At 65.6% G+C, this 15,224-nt stretch overlaps 1 protein-coding gene across 6 annotated transcripts in view; it reads right to left on the bottom strand.

Moving 5' to 3' along the window:
- The window catches only part of PIP5K1C (phosphatidylinositol-4-phosphate 5-kinase type 1 gamma), a 50,595-nt gene that overhangs the window by 14,864 nt on the left and 20,507 nt on the right, over positions 1-15,224 (bottom strand). For all 6 annotated transcript variants that reach the window (XM_055342998.1, XM_055342999.1, XM_055343003.1 and 3 more), the window contains exons 2-10: positions 12,520-12,551; positions 10,983-11,075; positions 9,821-9,951; positions 8,986-9,103; positions 6,139-6,291; positions 4,703-5,002; positions 3,964-4,169; positions 2,350-2,433; positions 458-506 (exon numbers count right to left, since the gene is read on the bottom strand). In XM_055342998.1, coding sequence (XP_055198973.1) covers positions 458-506; positions 2,350-2,433; positions 3,964-4,169; positions 4,703-5,002; positions 6,139-6,291; positions 8,986-9,103; positions 9,821-9,951; positions 10,983-11,075; positions 12,520-12,551 — 1,166 coding nt within the window. The remainder of the gene's footprint in view (positions 1-457; positions 507-2,349; positions 2,434-3,963; positions 4,170-4,702; positions 5,003-6,138; positions 6,292-8,985; positions 9,104-9,820; positions 9,952-10,982; positions 11,076-12,519; positions 12,552-15,224) is intronic.

Here is a 15,224-nt window from a genome sequence, read left to right as displayed (position 1 = left end):
GAATCGCCCACTGCCAGCATCCAGACGTTGGCAGCGCTGACAGGAAACCGCGCATTCCAAGCTACTCTCACGCAGTGGAGCCATCCTGGAGCAGGCCACACGCCCCCAGGGAAAAGGGTCAGCACTGCACAGCCCCTGGGTGTGGCCAGTGCCCAAGACGCCCTCCATATCGCATGTGTCTACAATGGCCCGACTTTCCTGCCAGGCTGTCCTTGGGAATCCTTCCCACTCCACCTCCGAGGAGCCTTCCTGTACCTCTCACCAGTGGAGGTCAGACCCCTCACCGGAGAGCCTGTGGCTGCCACCTGTGCTTTCCCGTCCTGACCCCGACCCCCTGGCCTGTGACTGCCAGGTCACAGGGCTGCCCCCACTGGACGGAGACTCCAGGGAGGAGGGAACATGTCTCTTGTCGTGGCCCCAGGAGGTCATGTTTGTGGATTGATGGACGAACACTCACCCCATCGTGGACAAGAGCCTTCCAAGTATGTTCCAGCTTCTTGATGAACCTGCAGAGAGAAGAAATACCTGAACACCTGCCAAACTTTCAGGCCCAGTGGTTCCCAGTGGGGCACTGGGCCGTGTCTGGGGACGTGTGTGGTCACCACGACTGGGGGTGCTCCTGGCACTGAGTGGGTGGGGGAGCCCTGGTCCAGAGGAGCTGAGGCTGCCTGCTGCACCCGCCAGAAGCCGCCTCCCTCCTGTCCACTTGTCCCCCTCCAGGCCTGCTGGCAGCTCCTACCACTGCTGCTCTTGGAGCGGAAGTGAAAAGACCATGGTGCTTGGCCCCCTGTGGGGGACGGAGGGCCAGCGCCTCCCAGAGCACGTCCTTCCCCTCTCCTCATGGCCTGGCCTGAGCCCTGGGCCCCCTGCTGGAACTACTGTCCTGCACTGTGGCTCTAACTAGGCCCCTGCACACGTGGGCTGCGGAGAGTGTTGCCTCCTCCAGACAGCCCTCCCGGACACCCCCCAGCCCGCAGCGGTGGAGGGTCCTCTCCTCAGCACACCCCCCATGACACCCCTGCCCCAGGATGAGTTTGTGGCTGCCTGACATACACAGGCCCCCCTCCTTGCCTCCACTCGGAGCGTCTGCAGAAACCCTGCTCTGCTACCTCAGAAGCTTCCTAATCCTGGGATCCCTGGGTGGCGCAGCGGTTTAGCGCCTGCTTTTGGCCCAGGGCGCGGTCCTGGAGACCCCGGATCGAATCCCATGTCAGGCTCCTGGTGCATGAAGCCTGCATCTCCCTCTGCCTATGTCTCTGCCTCTCTCTCTCTGTGTGACTCTCATAAATAAATAAAAATTAAAAAAAAAAAAAAAAAAAAAGAAGAAGCTTCCTAATCCTGCCCTAAATTGAGAGGAACATTCTGCAGCAGACATCGGCCTCAGGCAGCAAATCAACAGGCTGTGAGTCTGAGCGTCTGACGGGCAGGAGTCGCGTTTTGATTTAGGAAGCAGAGACCCCCGAGGAAGAAAAGACCCAAGGCCCAGCGGGCTCCCGAGGCGGAGGGCAGGGAGCAGGGGCCACCCGCCCACAACGTCCCTTGGGTCCTGTCGGCCCGAGCACGAGGACATACACTACCATCAGGACAACAAGTTCATTGGCAAAGCCTCGTGAAGGGCAAGCACAGGGCAGCTCGGGTGGCTCAGCGGTTTAGCGCCGCCTTCAGCCCAGGGCCTGACCCTGGAGACCCGGGATCGAGTCAAACGTCGGGCTCCCTGCATGGAGCCTGCTTCTCCCTCTGCCTGTGTCTCTGCACCTTTCTAAGTCTCTCATGCATAAATAAAAAAATCTTAAAAAAAAAAAAAAGGATGAGCACAGACGACAGGGCTGCTGACCCCCCAGCTGTCACGAGGCTGGAGTATCCCTCAGGCCACGAGCATGTACTGCCCCCACGTGAGCGGTCCAGGGATGCCGGGGTTTGTGGCCACGAACGAGCTTCCATCCTGCTCAGTGTAGCCCAGCACTTGGCACACAGCAGGTGCTCAATAGACAGGGGAGCTGATGACAGCCCGTCCCCCACGCCAGCCTCAGCCTCTACCTGACGTGGGCTCTCACCGCACTCCTAGCACAGATCCTCACGCGGAGTCACCACCTGGTCAGGGACCAGATGCCTCCCCTCAGGGCTGGGGAGGAGGGCGTGCTAAGGAAGGCTGGACAGCAGAGGGCACGCTGCTCCTGTGAGCAGGCAGGTGTATCTGGGGGAAAGGAGAGGCAGGGCAGGGAGAAGGCGGGAGGGGGGGAGGCAGGGGCGGAAGGGGGGAAGACAGAGCGGGTGGGGAGCAGGGGCAGGGGGAGGCGGGCGGGGGGGCAGGGAGGAGGCAGGGCAGGGGGAGGCAGGGCGGGCGCCCACCTGTAGGACTGCAGAATGTCGATGATGCCGATATGCAGCAGCAGGCGCTCCCCTCGGCCATTCACGGCGGGAATCCCACCCATCCTGGTGGGAGAGGGGGAGAGTCTTCAGCACCCCACAGAGCCGGACCACATGGGAGGGCACCAGGCACTCGCCCTGCCCCGAGCCCCCCTGCTAGAGTCCAGCCTGCACCCCCGTGCTCCCTGCAGGCGGCAGCGCAGCTGGGACTGAGCTGCTCCCCTCCTCTGGGGCACTCGAGGCTGGAGGCCGCCGAAGGGTCCGGCACCCACACGCCCATGTGCACGCACACGCACCCCCATGCACGTGCATGCACACGCTCACCGCGGGCAGGGCCACCAGGGCTTCTGAGTGCCAACCGGGGAGTTAGTTGCTTCACTCAGCCCCCGGCCCACATGTGCCAGGCCCAGCAGGGTTAGTGAGGTCACACAACACAGCGACTGTCCTCAGGTCACCAATGACCCCAGACCCGCTGGCCCAGGGCCCCCACAGGCTCAGCTCACTGCACTCCACGCACTGCTGAGCTCACCTGCGCACCCCGCCAGCCCCTGCCAGGCCCGGCACAGATCCTACAAACACCAAGATGGTTGGAGGTGGGCTAGCCGCGCCAGGCCCTGCTGCTCCCCAGCCTGCCCTGCGGGGGCTGGGCTCAGCCCCTCCTCTGGCCCCCCTGCAGCTGCTGGCCAAGTGTGGTGACCAGGCCATGGGCAAGCCTCGGCCCCGTCACCAGCCAGCTGTGCACCCAGGACAGCTGCTTCTGCCTCTGAGCCCCCGTGTCCCCAGCTATGGTGGGGGTGACGCCCCCTCCTTCACCAGCCACTCCCCCCATGATGGTCCTCAGCATGGTCAGCGTGTGGTGACGAGAAGTCACCCTTGACACCTGCCTACAGCAGCGGTCCCCACCCAGGAAGTGCCTTCCACAAGCTCTGGACAATGTATGAAGACATCTGTGGTCCTCACGACGGGGGTCGCTCCTGGCACCGAGTGGGTGGGGGTCGGGGAGGCTGCTCAGCCCCCCAGGGCCCAGACAATGACCCGGCTCAGCATCCACAGTGCTGGGAAGGTGGGAGGGGGCACCGTGCAAGGCTATCTCCCCCCAGAGCCGAGCCCCATGGCAGGACTGGGTCAGCCCGCCGATCCAAGCCATGAGCTCATCCTCCATCACGGCCGCCCATCCCTGGGGCTGTGGGCCTGACGGCCCGTGGCAGGAGCCCACCCCCGTGCCCAGCACCGCACCCTCCTCAACGCCTTTCCAGCTTTGCTTCGGACAGTGGTGCTTTACCCTGTTCTGGGGCCCGCCAGGAGGAGGGGGCAGCTGTGCTTCCCGCAGGGCCAGCCAATGGCCTCAGCCCGCTGGCCTGCTCATCCACACGTGGGGGTCTGTGTGTCCACGCGTGTGACCCCCATGGGGCCTGCCAGGCGGGTGCCGCTGCTCTGGTTCCCACACCCTGAACTGGCTGCAGATGGGCTTCTGGACTCATCAGCTCTGTGGTCTCTTGCCCCCCGGCCACCCTCCCCCTACCCCCGCCCGCCTCACACCTGCCAAAGGGGTGTGGGCAGAGGAGCTGGACGCCCCGCCGGCCCCGGGCCACCTACGTGTCGTCCGACTCGATGGCCTCCCCGCGCGCGGCCCCGCCCTGGATGGACTCCATGGCCGTGGAGTACAGGGCCTTCTGGCCCAGAGGCCGCTTCTCGTCCGCGGTGCTCTGGGCGCCCTCGGCCTGCCGCTCGCGCTCCTGCTGGTCGATGTTGTGCACGCCCAGGAGCAGGCTGTAGTCCATGATCTTGAAGCTCTCCAGCACCTACCAGAGGTGGGGGTCAAGAGATCAAGCTCTCCGTCCCCATCCCCAAACCCGGCCTGGCGCGACCCCAAGCCACGTCTGGGTCTGGGCCCACTCAGCCACGTGAGGGCCGATCCCCACTGCACAGACGGTGAAGAGAAGACCAAGGGGCCAGGCCTCCAATTGGGGCCGGGACAGGGTGTGTCCTTCCTCCCGACAGAGCTCCCACCTGCCTGGTGACAGCTGAGGAGCCCGGGTGCTCCCAGCCCCAGCGTCTCTGACATCAGGGCTTAGGGGAGCACAAGGTCCTCAGAGGTCTGGGGGGGTCCTCTGGGGAGATAATGCAGTTTTCAGAGGCCTGGGAGCCGGGGGTGGTGGGCTGGGGGGCTGTGGATGGGCCAGAGGGCCCTGGAAGACCCAGCCCCGGCAGGCTGGGCACGTCAGGCAGGGCTGCAGGGGTGGAGGAGACCGCACAGACACACGATGGAGGCTCAGAGAGGCGAGGGCCCGCGGGCCCCCCTGTGCTCGGGGGAGGCTGGGCGCGGCGGCCTCACCAGGCAGTCCCGCTGCAGCGTCTTGACGAGCGCGGAGAAGGTGTCTGCGTCGAGCAGGAGCCCCTCGGGCATGTCCTGGATGAAGTCCAGGTCCTTGTAGGTGGGGATGCTCTTCTCCTTCTCCTTCTTGCTCGCCCGCCGCTTGTACGTGGAGCCCTTGAGGTCGAACTTGAGGTGCATCTTGACCACGCGCGGCAGGATGTTGTTCATGACCACCACGCGGATGTTCTTGCCGCCCGACTGCACGCAGTACAGCCCGTAGAACTTGGGCAGCAGCGTCCTCGGGTTCTGGTTGAGGTTCTGGGAGGTGGGGGAGGGGAGAGGGGTCAGAGGAGTGGCCGTCCTCAGGAAGCGCTCTCTGGCCACCTCCCGGGGGGCGGGCGCCCCCCCCCCAGCATCCTGACGGGAACTGGGCACCATCTCCCCAGCAGACACGAGGCTCCAAGGGGCCAACTGCAGGTGTCAGGGCCAGACCAGGGGTCCCACGTGCCCAGCCCACCCCGGGGTGACATGGGGGCACGGCCGCTGGGCACTGTCCGGGGCAAGGGTTGGCAAGCTCCGGCTGGAGGGCCAAATCCGAGCACCCGCTTGTTCTCACGCGGCCGGCCGAAGGTAGGGTTTTGTGACACATGAAGATTACGTGAAGTTCACGTTTCCGTGTCAGTCGGTGAAGTGTCACCAGCGCTACGACATGCCTGCTGCTCCCTCCAGGCCCGCGGGGCCCTCCCTGGGACATCGGCAGGGCTGAGCAGGGCAGGGAGAGGCCGTCTGGCTCCTTCCAGAAAGCATGCTGAGCCCCGACCGAGGGGAGCCGGGAGCCAGGGGCACACCCAAGCCCACGCGCTAGGATGAGACGCCCCAAGCAGAGAGGGGTCCGAGCACAGCTGCCGAGAAAGGGCGGGCCCACCGCTGCCAGGTGCCAGGTCGGGCTCAGCAGGGCAGGTGGGCGCTCGGGCCGAGCCAGCTCCACCCCGGGGCGGCTGGATACGGAAGCGGAGGCTCCTGCTTCCACCTCCACCAGGGGGTCTGTTGTGCCCTTTCAGGTTGTGAGTCACCCGGGAAACGGGAAGCGCCCCAGCAGCTGGTCCTTGGTGACAGGCCAGCTGGTGGCCCGCCCCCCTCCCCCACGCCTGAGTCACCAGTACTGACAGACACACAAGCCCCATGAGACATGATTTCTGGGATCCGTGACGGGGGTGTCAGTGGGGGCAGGGGACAGGGAGCGGGGGCTGCTCGGGTGCCCACCTCCCCCCTGGATGGCAATCCCTGCCTGCCGTGTGTGGGGTACCGCGTGAGGGGGATCCTGTGGGTGAGGCTCAGTGACCCAGCAAGGCCCCTGCAGCCCCCAAGAGGCGGGGTGGTGCCCGGGGCCCCTGCTCCGGCGCCTGCCCTGTGAGGGAAAGGAGCTGGGGGAGGAGGCTGCAGGGCAGGCTCACCATGTAGTAGCCGGGCAGCAGCTTCTGCAGGAACTCGGCCTCCTTGTGCATCACCGTCTTGATGATGAACTCGTCGTCGCTCGTGACGTAGAAGAGGGAGCCGCTGGCGCCAGGGTTGGACAGCTCGATCAGGGGCTCGTTGCACAGCGAGTACTGGGGGGGCAGAGAGTGTGCAGGTGGGTTGCTGACACCTCGCAGCCCAGTGGCTAGAAGACTCTGGAACAGGTCACTGTTCCTTTTACAGACGAAGAAAGGCTCAGAGAGGGAGACCGACGTGCCTGAGGCCACACAGCACAGAGTCGAACCCTGGCCGAGCCAGCAGCCGGGGTGCTCACCTCCTAGGGCCCAGTCCGTCTCCTGTTGCTGACAGACCCAGTCGGGGTGGGGTGCTGACACATCGGGCCACACTCACTTCCCAACCACTACCCCCCCCCCCCCCCAGCTAGGTGAGGCCTCAAGAGTCAGCTCTGGCCAATATCTGTCTGTAGAAGCTTCTGAGCGGAGCTTTAGGGAAGGCTCCCTAAGCGAGTGACAGAGGCGGGCACACTTGGAGTTTGGGACCTTCCCTCCATCCCATCTATTTCCCACCCGGAGTGCTGACGTGAGAGCTGGAGCCCCAGCAGCCACGTTGGACCACAGGGTGACCTTTGGTACGGAGACCACCCTCCAGAACAGCACAGAAGGGGACCTGTGCCTCTGGCGAGCAGCCCTTAGCCCACCTTCTCTTCCACTGACATCTGCTTCACCTCTGCTCTTGCAGTCCAGCAGCCCCACACGCCCTCCCACCAGCAGTCAGTACGTTCTGTGGACGCAGGGATTTTTAAGCGTGTTGTTGGTGGAGGGTCCCCAGCGCCTAGGACGGTGGCCGGCAAGCAAAGGAGTGGACGGGAAAGCCCTGCAGGCTGCTCTCCCTGGGCCCGTTCAGCTAGGGAGCCAGGGAAGCACTCTCCAGGGTGACGGCTGTTTGGGGGGCTTTCTGTCCCTCAGTCCTGACTGAGCACCGTGGGTATACAACACGGATGAGACCCCAGCACATTCCCCACTGGGCTGAGAGTGTAAGACTGGGGCCGACAGGTGTGGGGGGGACACAGGGAGGAGCAGGACGCCCCCCGCCCCCACCGGGTGCCGCATGCTGCCCCTGGCCCGGGGAACACCAGCACGCTGGGGGTGTCCTGCAGTGTGGCGGGGAGGCTCACAGGGCCGCAGCAGCAGGGGGAAACAAGGTGTCACCAGCTCCAGTGTGGCCGTGCCCCCAGGGAGAAGCGAGCTACAGTGAAGCCTGGACCCCAAGACCAGGCGTTTGCCATCACAGCACACCCTGCCAGCCCTGGGCTGACTCTGTCGAGGGCCCAAGGCCAGAGGGCACCCATAACCCTACGCCCCAGCAGTCAGCGTTCCCCAGCTGGATGAAGACCCAGGGGATCGGGAGCCCCCAGCTGCTCCTGGGTGGCACCGTGGGAACCCCGGGGTGGGGCCCGGTGTGCCAAGCACTGATCGCAGTGGGGCTGGCTGAAAGTGCGATGGGCACCCCGCGAGGCGCGACCTCCCAGGGACCAGGTGGGGGCTGTCGGCGGAGGGGAGCGGAGTCAACGGGCCTCCCACCTGCACTGGCACAGGCAGCCAGCAACCAGCTCAGGGAGGCAGTGGGTGTGGAGGGAGACCCACGGCCCTCCGTCCATCCGTGGCAGCCACGAGGCTCAGGACAGCCGGGCAGCATGAGGGAGATGGTGCAGGGGGTGCCCAGCCCACCCTGGGCTCTGAGGGAGAAGGGACACACCTGGGGTCACCTGCCCGTGACCCCGCCCTGCTAGCTGGTCACCCGGCCAGGAGGTCCCCGTGTCACTTCTTCTCCCTCGGCAGCCAGGACCCTGAGAGGCCTGACCCCATATCCCCACCAGGCCACTCCCTGAGGGCAACTATTAGCCATGTGGTTCCAGAATATTCTCTGCTCATAGACTTTTGGACAAAGCCATTCCCTTCCCACCACTTGTTTCTCTCAGCACTATCCCCCGTCTCCTGCCAGCTAGGGTCGGCCGTACCGCCTTTGGGGTTTGCCTGTGAGGGACAGTGGCTGTGGGCTCCAGAGGCCCAGGACACCAGCCCCCGCAAGGTCCCTGCTTGGCCCTCGCTTCTGCCTTATAAGAGAAGTCTCTGACCCAAGGCAGTGCCCGTGGCCCACGGGGACCCCTCCAGGAGACAAGACCCCCAAAGGGGCAGTGCTGACAAGCAGGGACAATGATGCCATCTGGGTGCCCGCTCCAGCTGCACCCGAGCTCCCGCCCCTGCCGTGGGAGCGTCTCTCAGTCCCAGGGGCCTCGTCCCCCTGTCGCTGCAGCAGGATGGGTCTTGAAGGGGACAGAGAGGCCGAGAGAGGACCTCACCGGGTCTGAGTCCCTGCCCTGCAGCCAGGTCGCGCCAGCTGGTGCCCGCTCCCCGCTAAGGGCACGGAGGCCACATCACCACGACCGTTCGTGCAGCAGGTCTCCGCTCTACTCACGAGACCTCAAACCTAGGTGGCCCTGGGTCGCTTCCACTCCAGGACCACCAGGCCGTCTTCGCTCTAATGAGGCTGCAGGACCACGGGGAAGGTGTTCACGGGGCTGCAGGGGACAGTAGGGGCGGCCATGGAGCACGACACAGAGCCCGTGGTTGGGGGACCAGGCCTTGGCCTTGACAAGGGGCCCCGTGCCTTCTGGGCACCCCCGGGCAGCTGGAGAACTTCGGGACCAATGCGGCCCTGGCCGGAGCAGTGCTGGTTCCCTCAGGAAGTTGCACCCACGTTCCTGACCCGCGGGAAGCACCTGCCGTGGAACCTGCTACGCGGCGGTCGTGCCCTAAGGTGCTCACCAAGTAATCGTCCGGCCGGATCCCGAAGAGCTCCCGGAAGTAGCGGAAGGCGACGGGTGCGTAGGTCTTGAACCTGAAGTCCTGGAAGTGGTGGGCGGGGGTGAGGTTGCTGCCTTCACTGTGGAGCAAGGAGGGAGGGAAGCCCGTGAGGGACGCTGGCTTCGGGGGTGCACGTGCCCAGCACGCCGGCGGGCGCACAGCCTCCCCTGGTGGCCAGCCCAGAGAGCAGCACGGGGCCCCCGGGGGCCAAGGGCCATGGCCCGTCTCCAGCTGTGTCCCAGTATCCACTCCCGCCCAGAATAAGTCCACTGCCGGCCCCTCCTGTCAGTGGGGGTGGTCATGAGCCTGTGCGTGGCCAAAGAGCTATGGGCGGAACAGAAACCTGTGCCATTTCCAGGTCCTGCCCTTAGAGGGAAGGGGCCTGTGCTCCCCTTCTCCTTTTCCTCCCACGGGTGGAATGCAGGTGTGATGGCAGGATCCCAGGCAGCCACCGGACAGCACTGGCTGGCAAAGCTGCACATGAGGATGGTGGAGCTGCTGGAAGGAACAGGGGCCCCACCCGGGGAGCCGCCTGAGCCCTGGACTGACTGCCTATCAGTTCTTTTCACATGAGAGAAAAAGAAACTTCACATTTTCTCTTCCTGTTTTCTCCCAACCGGTCACACCGCGTCTCTCTGGTTCAGTAGAGAACTAACATCGTGGCAGATACGGGGTCAGACTTCCAAGCCGAGCACATGCCAGGAGAGACCTGGGCGATTTGCAGCAGGGCAAGGCGCTCCGAGAGCAAGGCTGCAGGCACCGCAGCAGCAGCTCCACGGCGCAGGGCCGGGCCTACCTGGGGAAGAAGATGCTCTCCACGACGTAGAAGTCTTGCATGAGCACGTCGCGTTCCGGCTTGGAGCTCAGATTGCCCACCGTGTAGCCGATGCCCAGCTGGATGGCCCCCTTCAGGGTGGAGGATGTGGTCTGCAGGGATACCCAGCTGCATCAAGGCCCTTGGCCCCCAGGGTGACCGGCAAAAGCAGCAGCCCCCCCGGGGCAGGAGGTCGGGGCGCGTGCCCAACCCGCTGCTGCACTCAGGCACCCGCCACCGCCACCAGGCCCCAGGGCACCTGCCAAGTACTTGTCACAGACCCGCTGGCCTCTGTGTCACTTAGTACACACGGGCGCACAGCAAGGAGGTGGCCTGGCTGAGACTCCAGTATCACCTCACGTGGCCCCAAGGCCTGTTTTCCATCTAGGTTCTAGAAGGTTCCAACTTCTCAAAACTGTCCTGACTCAGGAAGGGTCAGTCTACTGCCAGGATCTTTTTTCAGGGGTGGCATAAATTTACAGAGTGACACCCCAACTCTACTTCTGTTCCTTCCACCCATCCTCCCAGGGATGTGCATCATCACGCTGGGAGTGACTCTGCTGCTGTGTCTCAGTTTCTCCACCCATAGTTGGGCATGGAGATGGCAGTACTGGCCATCCTGGGGCTGCCAGGCGTTATGTGGTCTGAGCCGCCGGGGCTGAAACCTGCCCACACCTGAAGGGGGGGGGAGATGGGAGTGACAGCTAACGGGGACGTCATTTTGGGTGACAGAAACAGCGCTACGACTGACTGTGGTGATGGCTGGACACAACTGGGAAGATGCTAGAAACCATCTAACTTGGAAAGGGTGAGTCACGTGGTCACCCTTCCTGTGCACCCTGTGGCCTGGCCTCGCTCAGGCTTCCATCAGCTCAGCCCCACGTTCAAGGGAAGGAAGGAGAACGGCATGTCCCCTCCCCAGAGGAGCCAGCAGGGCCGGAGGTGGCAGGTGACCCCTGCAGCCACCCGAGCACAGCGCCCGACGCCTGTGACATCAGCGACAGGAGGCAAGGACGTCGCTGGGACAAGGGGCCGGCATGAGAGCATGTGCCTCCAGCCAGACCCGGGCACAGGGGTCGCCCGACCCTGTGGGGGCCCAGGACGGCCGGGGGCCCCACCCCACCAGCTAAGGGCAGGAGAGAACCTTCTTGTAGGTGGTTTCGCCAGATGCGTCCACGCCCCGATGACCCAACTTCTTCCCGTGGCCAGGACCCGGCTGTCCAGTCATCAGCGGGGCCTGAAGAAGAGGAAGTAGGAAGCATCAAAAATCAGCACAGAGGTGCCGCTGGGGCCAGAACACTCTGGAAACCCTGAGCAGGGAGGCTGAGTCGCTGGGTCCTGACAAAACACATGGGGTAAAGGCTGGTGCGGGCGGGCGCCAGGACAGAGCAGGTGGCCTGTCACCCCAGGGCCCGCACGGCCCAACTCTGCACACCCAGGAGGGCCCACCCCCAGGCTGCTTCCGGCTCCCAGACAAAGGCAGGAAATCGGCCAGCACAGCCTCCTTGCAGGGTCTGGCACACTGACACGGGGGCCGGGTCATTCCCTGCGGCCCCCACCCCTCGGGGCAGCCCTGCCCTGGCACGACGACCACAGATGTCCCCAGACACCACGCGGTGGCCCCCAGGGCAGAGTCACCCAGCTGGGACCCTGGGCTGGAATGGCCAGGGGCTGAGGGGCACGGTGCCCCCGGCCTGGGCCCTCTCTGGGGACAGCCGTGGCAGGCCTGGCAGACCGGTGCACGAGCACCAGCACTGACGTGTGACTCCACGAGGGCAGTGGTGGAAGGTGAGGGGGGGCAGCTGGGAGCCCAAGGCCAAGGCGGCCCTCAAGCGTCATCTGTGCACCTGCCGCCATCCACAGGGCCTGCACAGCCCTGCGGCCCCCAGCTGAGACGGCTCGGAGCAGCCCCACCCCACTGCCCCACGTCGGGGCCCAGCAGCCCCTCCGATGCCCCACCTGCCCCAGCTCCTGAGCCCGGCTGCCGTGTGTTCTGCACACCGGCCACCAGGGGGCGGGCTCTCCCGGCAATGGGAAGGCAGGGCCCCTGCCCTGCAGCCCTCGAGGACTCCCCAGCGCCCCGCGGCTTGGCACCGCCTGGGAAGCCCCCCTCGCAAGATGCCACGTGGCGGGTGGCATCCAGGGGACATGGATGCCTGGGGCCCAGCAGCTGGCACAGGCACAGGAACGCCACCTCTGGGCCGCTCCTGAAACGCGGGGCTCCTTTCAGGACCAGGGACCAGGGACCAGGGAAGGGCTGACGCCACCCCCACCCCCAGCAGGGCTGAGTGGGAGGGCGGCCCAGGCCCCACAGGCGGCACCCCCAGGGAAAGCTCTCTGGAGCACGAGCGTGCGGGGACCCAGGGACGCTACAGTAAGGGTGCTGGTGATGGGCACTGGGCCCGGTCCTGTCCTCCTGGGAACTCCGCAGGGACCCGCACGTGCCGGCTGCCTTCCCACTCTCTGCCCCTCGGTCTCCGGTCCCTCTGTCCCTCACTGTCCGGGCCGGGTCCTCGCACTCCCCGCCCCAGCGGCTCCCCTCCCTGAAACTCGAGGCGCTGGCCAGACTGCAGGACTTTCACCGCCTGCCACTGGGGCCCCCGGAGGTGCGGTCAGCTGCCCCGGACCCCGGGCCGGTCTCTCTGGAGAGGAGGCGGGTCAGGCGGGCACAGGACACTCACCTCCGTCGGGACCATCTTCTTCTGTGCCAAGCCTGCAGGAGAGAAGGGAGAGGCTTCAGCCTGGAGCCGGGGCGGCCCTCCACCTGCTGTCACCACCCTGCTGCCGCCGCACACAGGTGCCTCTGACCCCACTCAGCCCTGCACCCCATGGAGGGATGGGAGGACCGGGGGTGTGAAACGGGCAAGGATGCCAACCCACCACGGACGCCTCAAGACGTCAGGTCCCCCATGGCAAACAACTGGCTGAACTGACAAAGCCGTCTACACCCGCTGGTGGGAGCAGGGGTTAACAAGGAGAGGCTCGGGCCCCCGTTGGGTCGGTGGGAAGGGCCAGGTGCCCAGGGCTGCGGACACGGCCCCCTGGCTCCTGTCCACACAGTTCCCGGGGAGAGCTGCTTGCCACGGAGAGAAGTCAGAGGCAGCAGAGGGCTTTTGGGGGCCCTCCCCCCAATCCCGGCTCCCGTGAGGCCACCAGCGACCTCTCTGAGCCTTGGCACCCTCCCCCGGAAGGCAGGCTTCTGCTGAGGACTGTGTGTTCAATGAGTGTGGATGGCAGATACGCCCACCCCCTGCGGATGACGGGCTCTGCAGGGGGGCAAGGTGGGGACAACCCTGGGTTCCCGGGGGGCCTCATGAGAGGGAGCCAGAGGGTGGGAGCCCCAGAGACCGGCAGACCCCCACGGTGGTGAGGACAGAGGAGGGGCCGCAGGCTGGGGAGGGGGCGCCTCTGGAAGCTGGGGGGCAGGAGTGGGTCTCCCTGGGGCGGGGGACCAGCCCTGTCCACAACTGGGTTTTAGCCCCGGGAGACCCCTTTTAGGCCTGTGACCTCCAGAGAGTGACACAGGTGTGTGGTTTAGACCAAGCCGTGGTGACTTGTCACGGCAGCAACAGGGTGTCCACCACGTGTCCTGCTGGCAGGAAGGCAAGTGGGACCAGGACAGATACCGCCCCACCTGCAAGGGCTCACAGTCGGGGGGTGGGGGGCAGAGAAGGCCTGGCCAGTGTGGGGAGAGCCAGGAGGAGGGCCTGGGGTGACGGGTGAGGGGTCGAGTCAGGTCAGCAAGGGAGGACAGGGGCTTTTCCCCCAGGGAGGTGGGAGCTCTGGAGGGCTGGGGGGGGGGGGTCTGGCTTGGGTGCTCACGGGCGCCCTCTGGGGGCCACCGCGGGGAGGGCAGGGGGTGGGGAGGGTGGGGGCCCAGCTGGGGTGGACCGGCGGTGGGTGCTGGGTGGAAAGGGAGGCGATGGGGTGCACCAGGTGGAGGCCCAGGAGGGAGAGGGGTGCGCAGGTTCTGACAGGTGTTAGGTTAGGCTACGCTCATTGGAAGCAAAGTGAAGAAAACAAGAAGTCGAGAATGACTTCTCGGATTCAGAGAAGGATTCTGACTGCAGCAGTGACAGGGCAGGACACATGGCCTCAGCGGAGATGAGCGACAGGGCAGGACGGTCGGGGACAGCGTGGCCGAGCTGAATGAGGGACGCCCCGGACCCACCGGCAAGGAGACCTCCAGGGTCAGCAAACCTTGGGGGCGGCCAGGCTGGAGACAGGACTGTGGGCGTCGTCCCGCCATTGACAGGGGAGAGCGGTCGAAGCTACTAATGGGAATAGGGCTTCCTCCAGGGGACAAGAATGTTCTAGAATCAGTGTGTGCAGTTGCACCACATTGCGAACACACAAAAACTAAATCGTAAGCTTAAAAGTGTGAGTGACGGCACATGGGTCACACTTAGAGGAAAAGCGACCCCAAAGGACCCTGAGTCTGGCCTGCAGTGGGGAGGGGGGTCCTCGTTCAGCCGTAACCACCTGCGCCTCAGCCATATGCTGGACATGGTCTAGCCAAGGAAACGGGCTTGGTGGGCGACTGGCCGATACCAGGGGGACACCGGCTGCCGGGTACCCCCAGCTTGTCGGGGGCGGCGTGGCAGCTCCAGGCCACACCAACACCAGCATCTGAGACGCCGTCCTGCCCAGGCCTGACCTGCCTGGGGACACCCGATGACACGACCAGGCCGCCGCCATGTCACCTGCTTCATGCCTGGGGTCCCCGCGACAGCCACACTCTCCTGCCCGACTCACATGCGGGCTAATAAAAGGGAGACTCGACCTCCCACCTGGAATATTCTGGACTCCGTGCCAGAAGGGGCCGCAGGAAGGCCACACGCTGGCTCGGGTGAGAGGGTGGGGGCCCGACTGCCCCCCCGCAGCAGGATGCCGGGAGCGGCGGCTTCGGGGGCGGTGGCTGCTCGGGCCGCCGGGCTGCTGGAGGCCACGCCATGTCGAGCTCCTCCCAGCCCGAGACGTGACCATCCTCTTCTGAGCGAGCCACCCCATTTTTGAGGAAATTTAAAAAAACCAGCCTGGGGAGGGAGAGAGTGGGCCAGGCTGGACCAACACCTGCCGGGGCCCAGCTGGGCCGGCCGCCGGGCGGAAGGGGGGGCGCCTCGGCGCCAGGGCCCCGACTGCTCAGGGCGAGGCAGTGACCCTGCTGCGCCGCTGCGTGACTCGGGCACGTCCTCCGCCTCCCTGAGCAGCTTCCTCTGGTCTCCCCGCGCCTCTGTGGATGGCCGCAGCCAGCTCTCCAGAGCTGGGCCCCTCGCCCTAGCCCACCAGCCGGCGCCACCATCGGGTCCTGCCGCGGGCCGCCGGGTCACTCCTGTGCAGGTGACCTCACAGCCCCCCACGCTCCTCTGGGGCCAGAGCCAGGCCG

Source organism: Nyctereutes procyonoides, unplaced genomic scaffold (genome assembly GCF_905146905.1).
Source record: "Nyctereutes procyonoides isolate TBG_1078 unplaced genomic scaffold, NYPRO_anot_genome, whole genome shotgun sequence".
Taxonomy (NCBI): domain Eukaryota; kingdom Metazoa; phylum Chordata; class Mammalia; order Carnivora; family Canidae; genus Nyctereutes; species Nyctereutes procyonoides.
The sequence above is the reverse complement of the archived record's forward strand: the minus strand, read 5'-3'. Positions and strand labels throughout refer to the sequence as shown.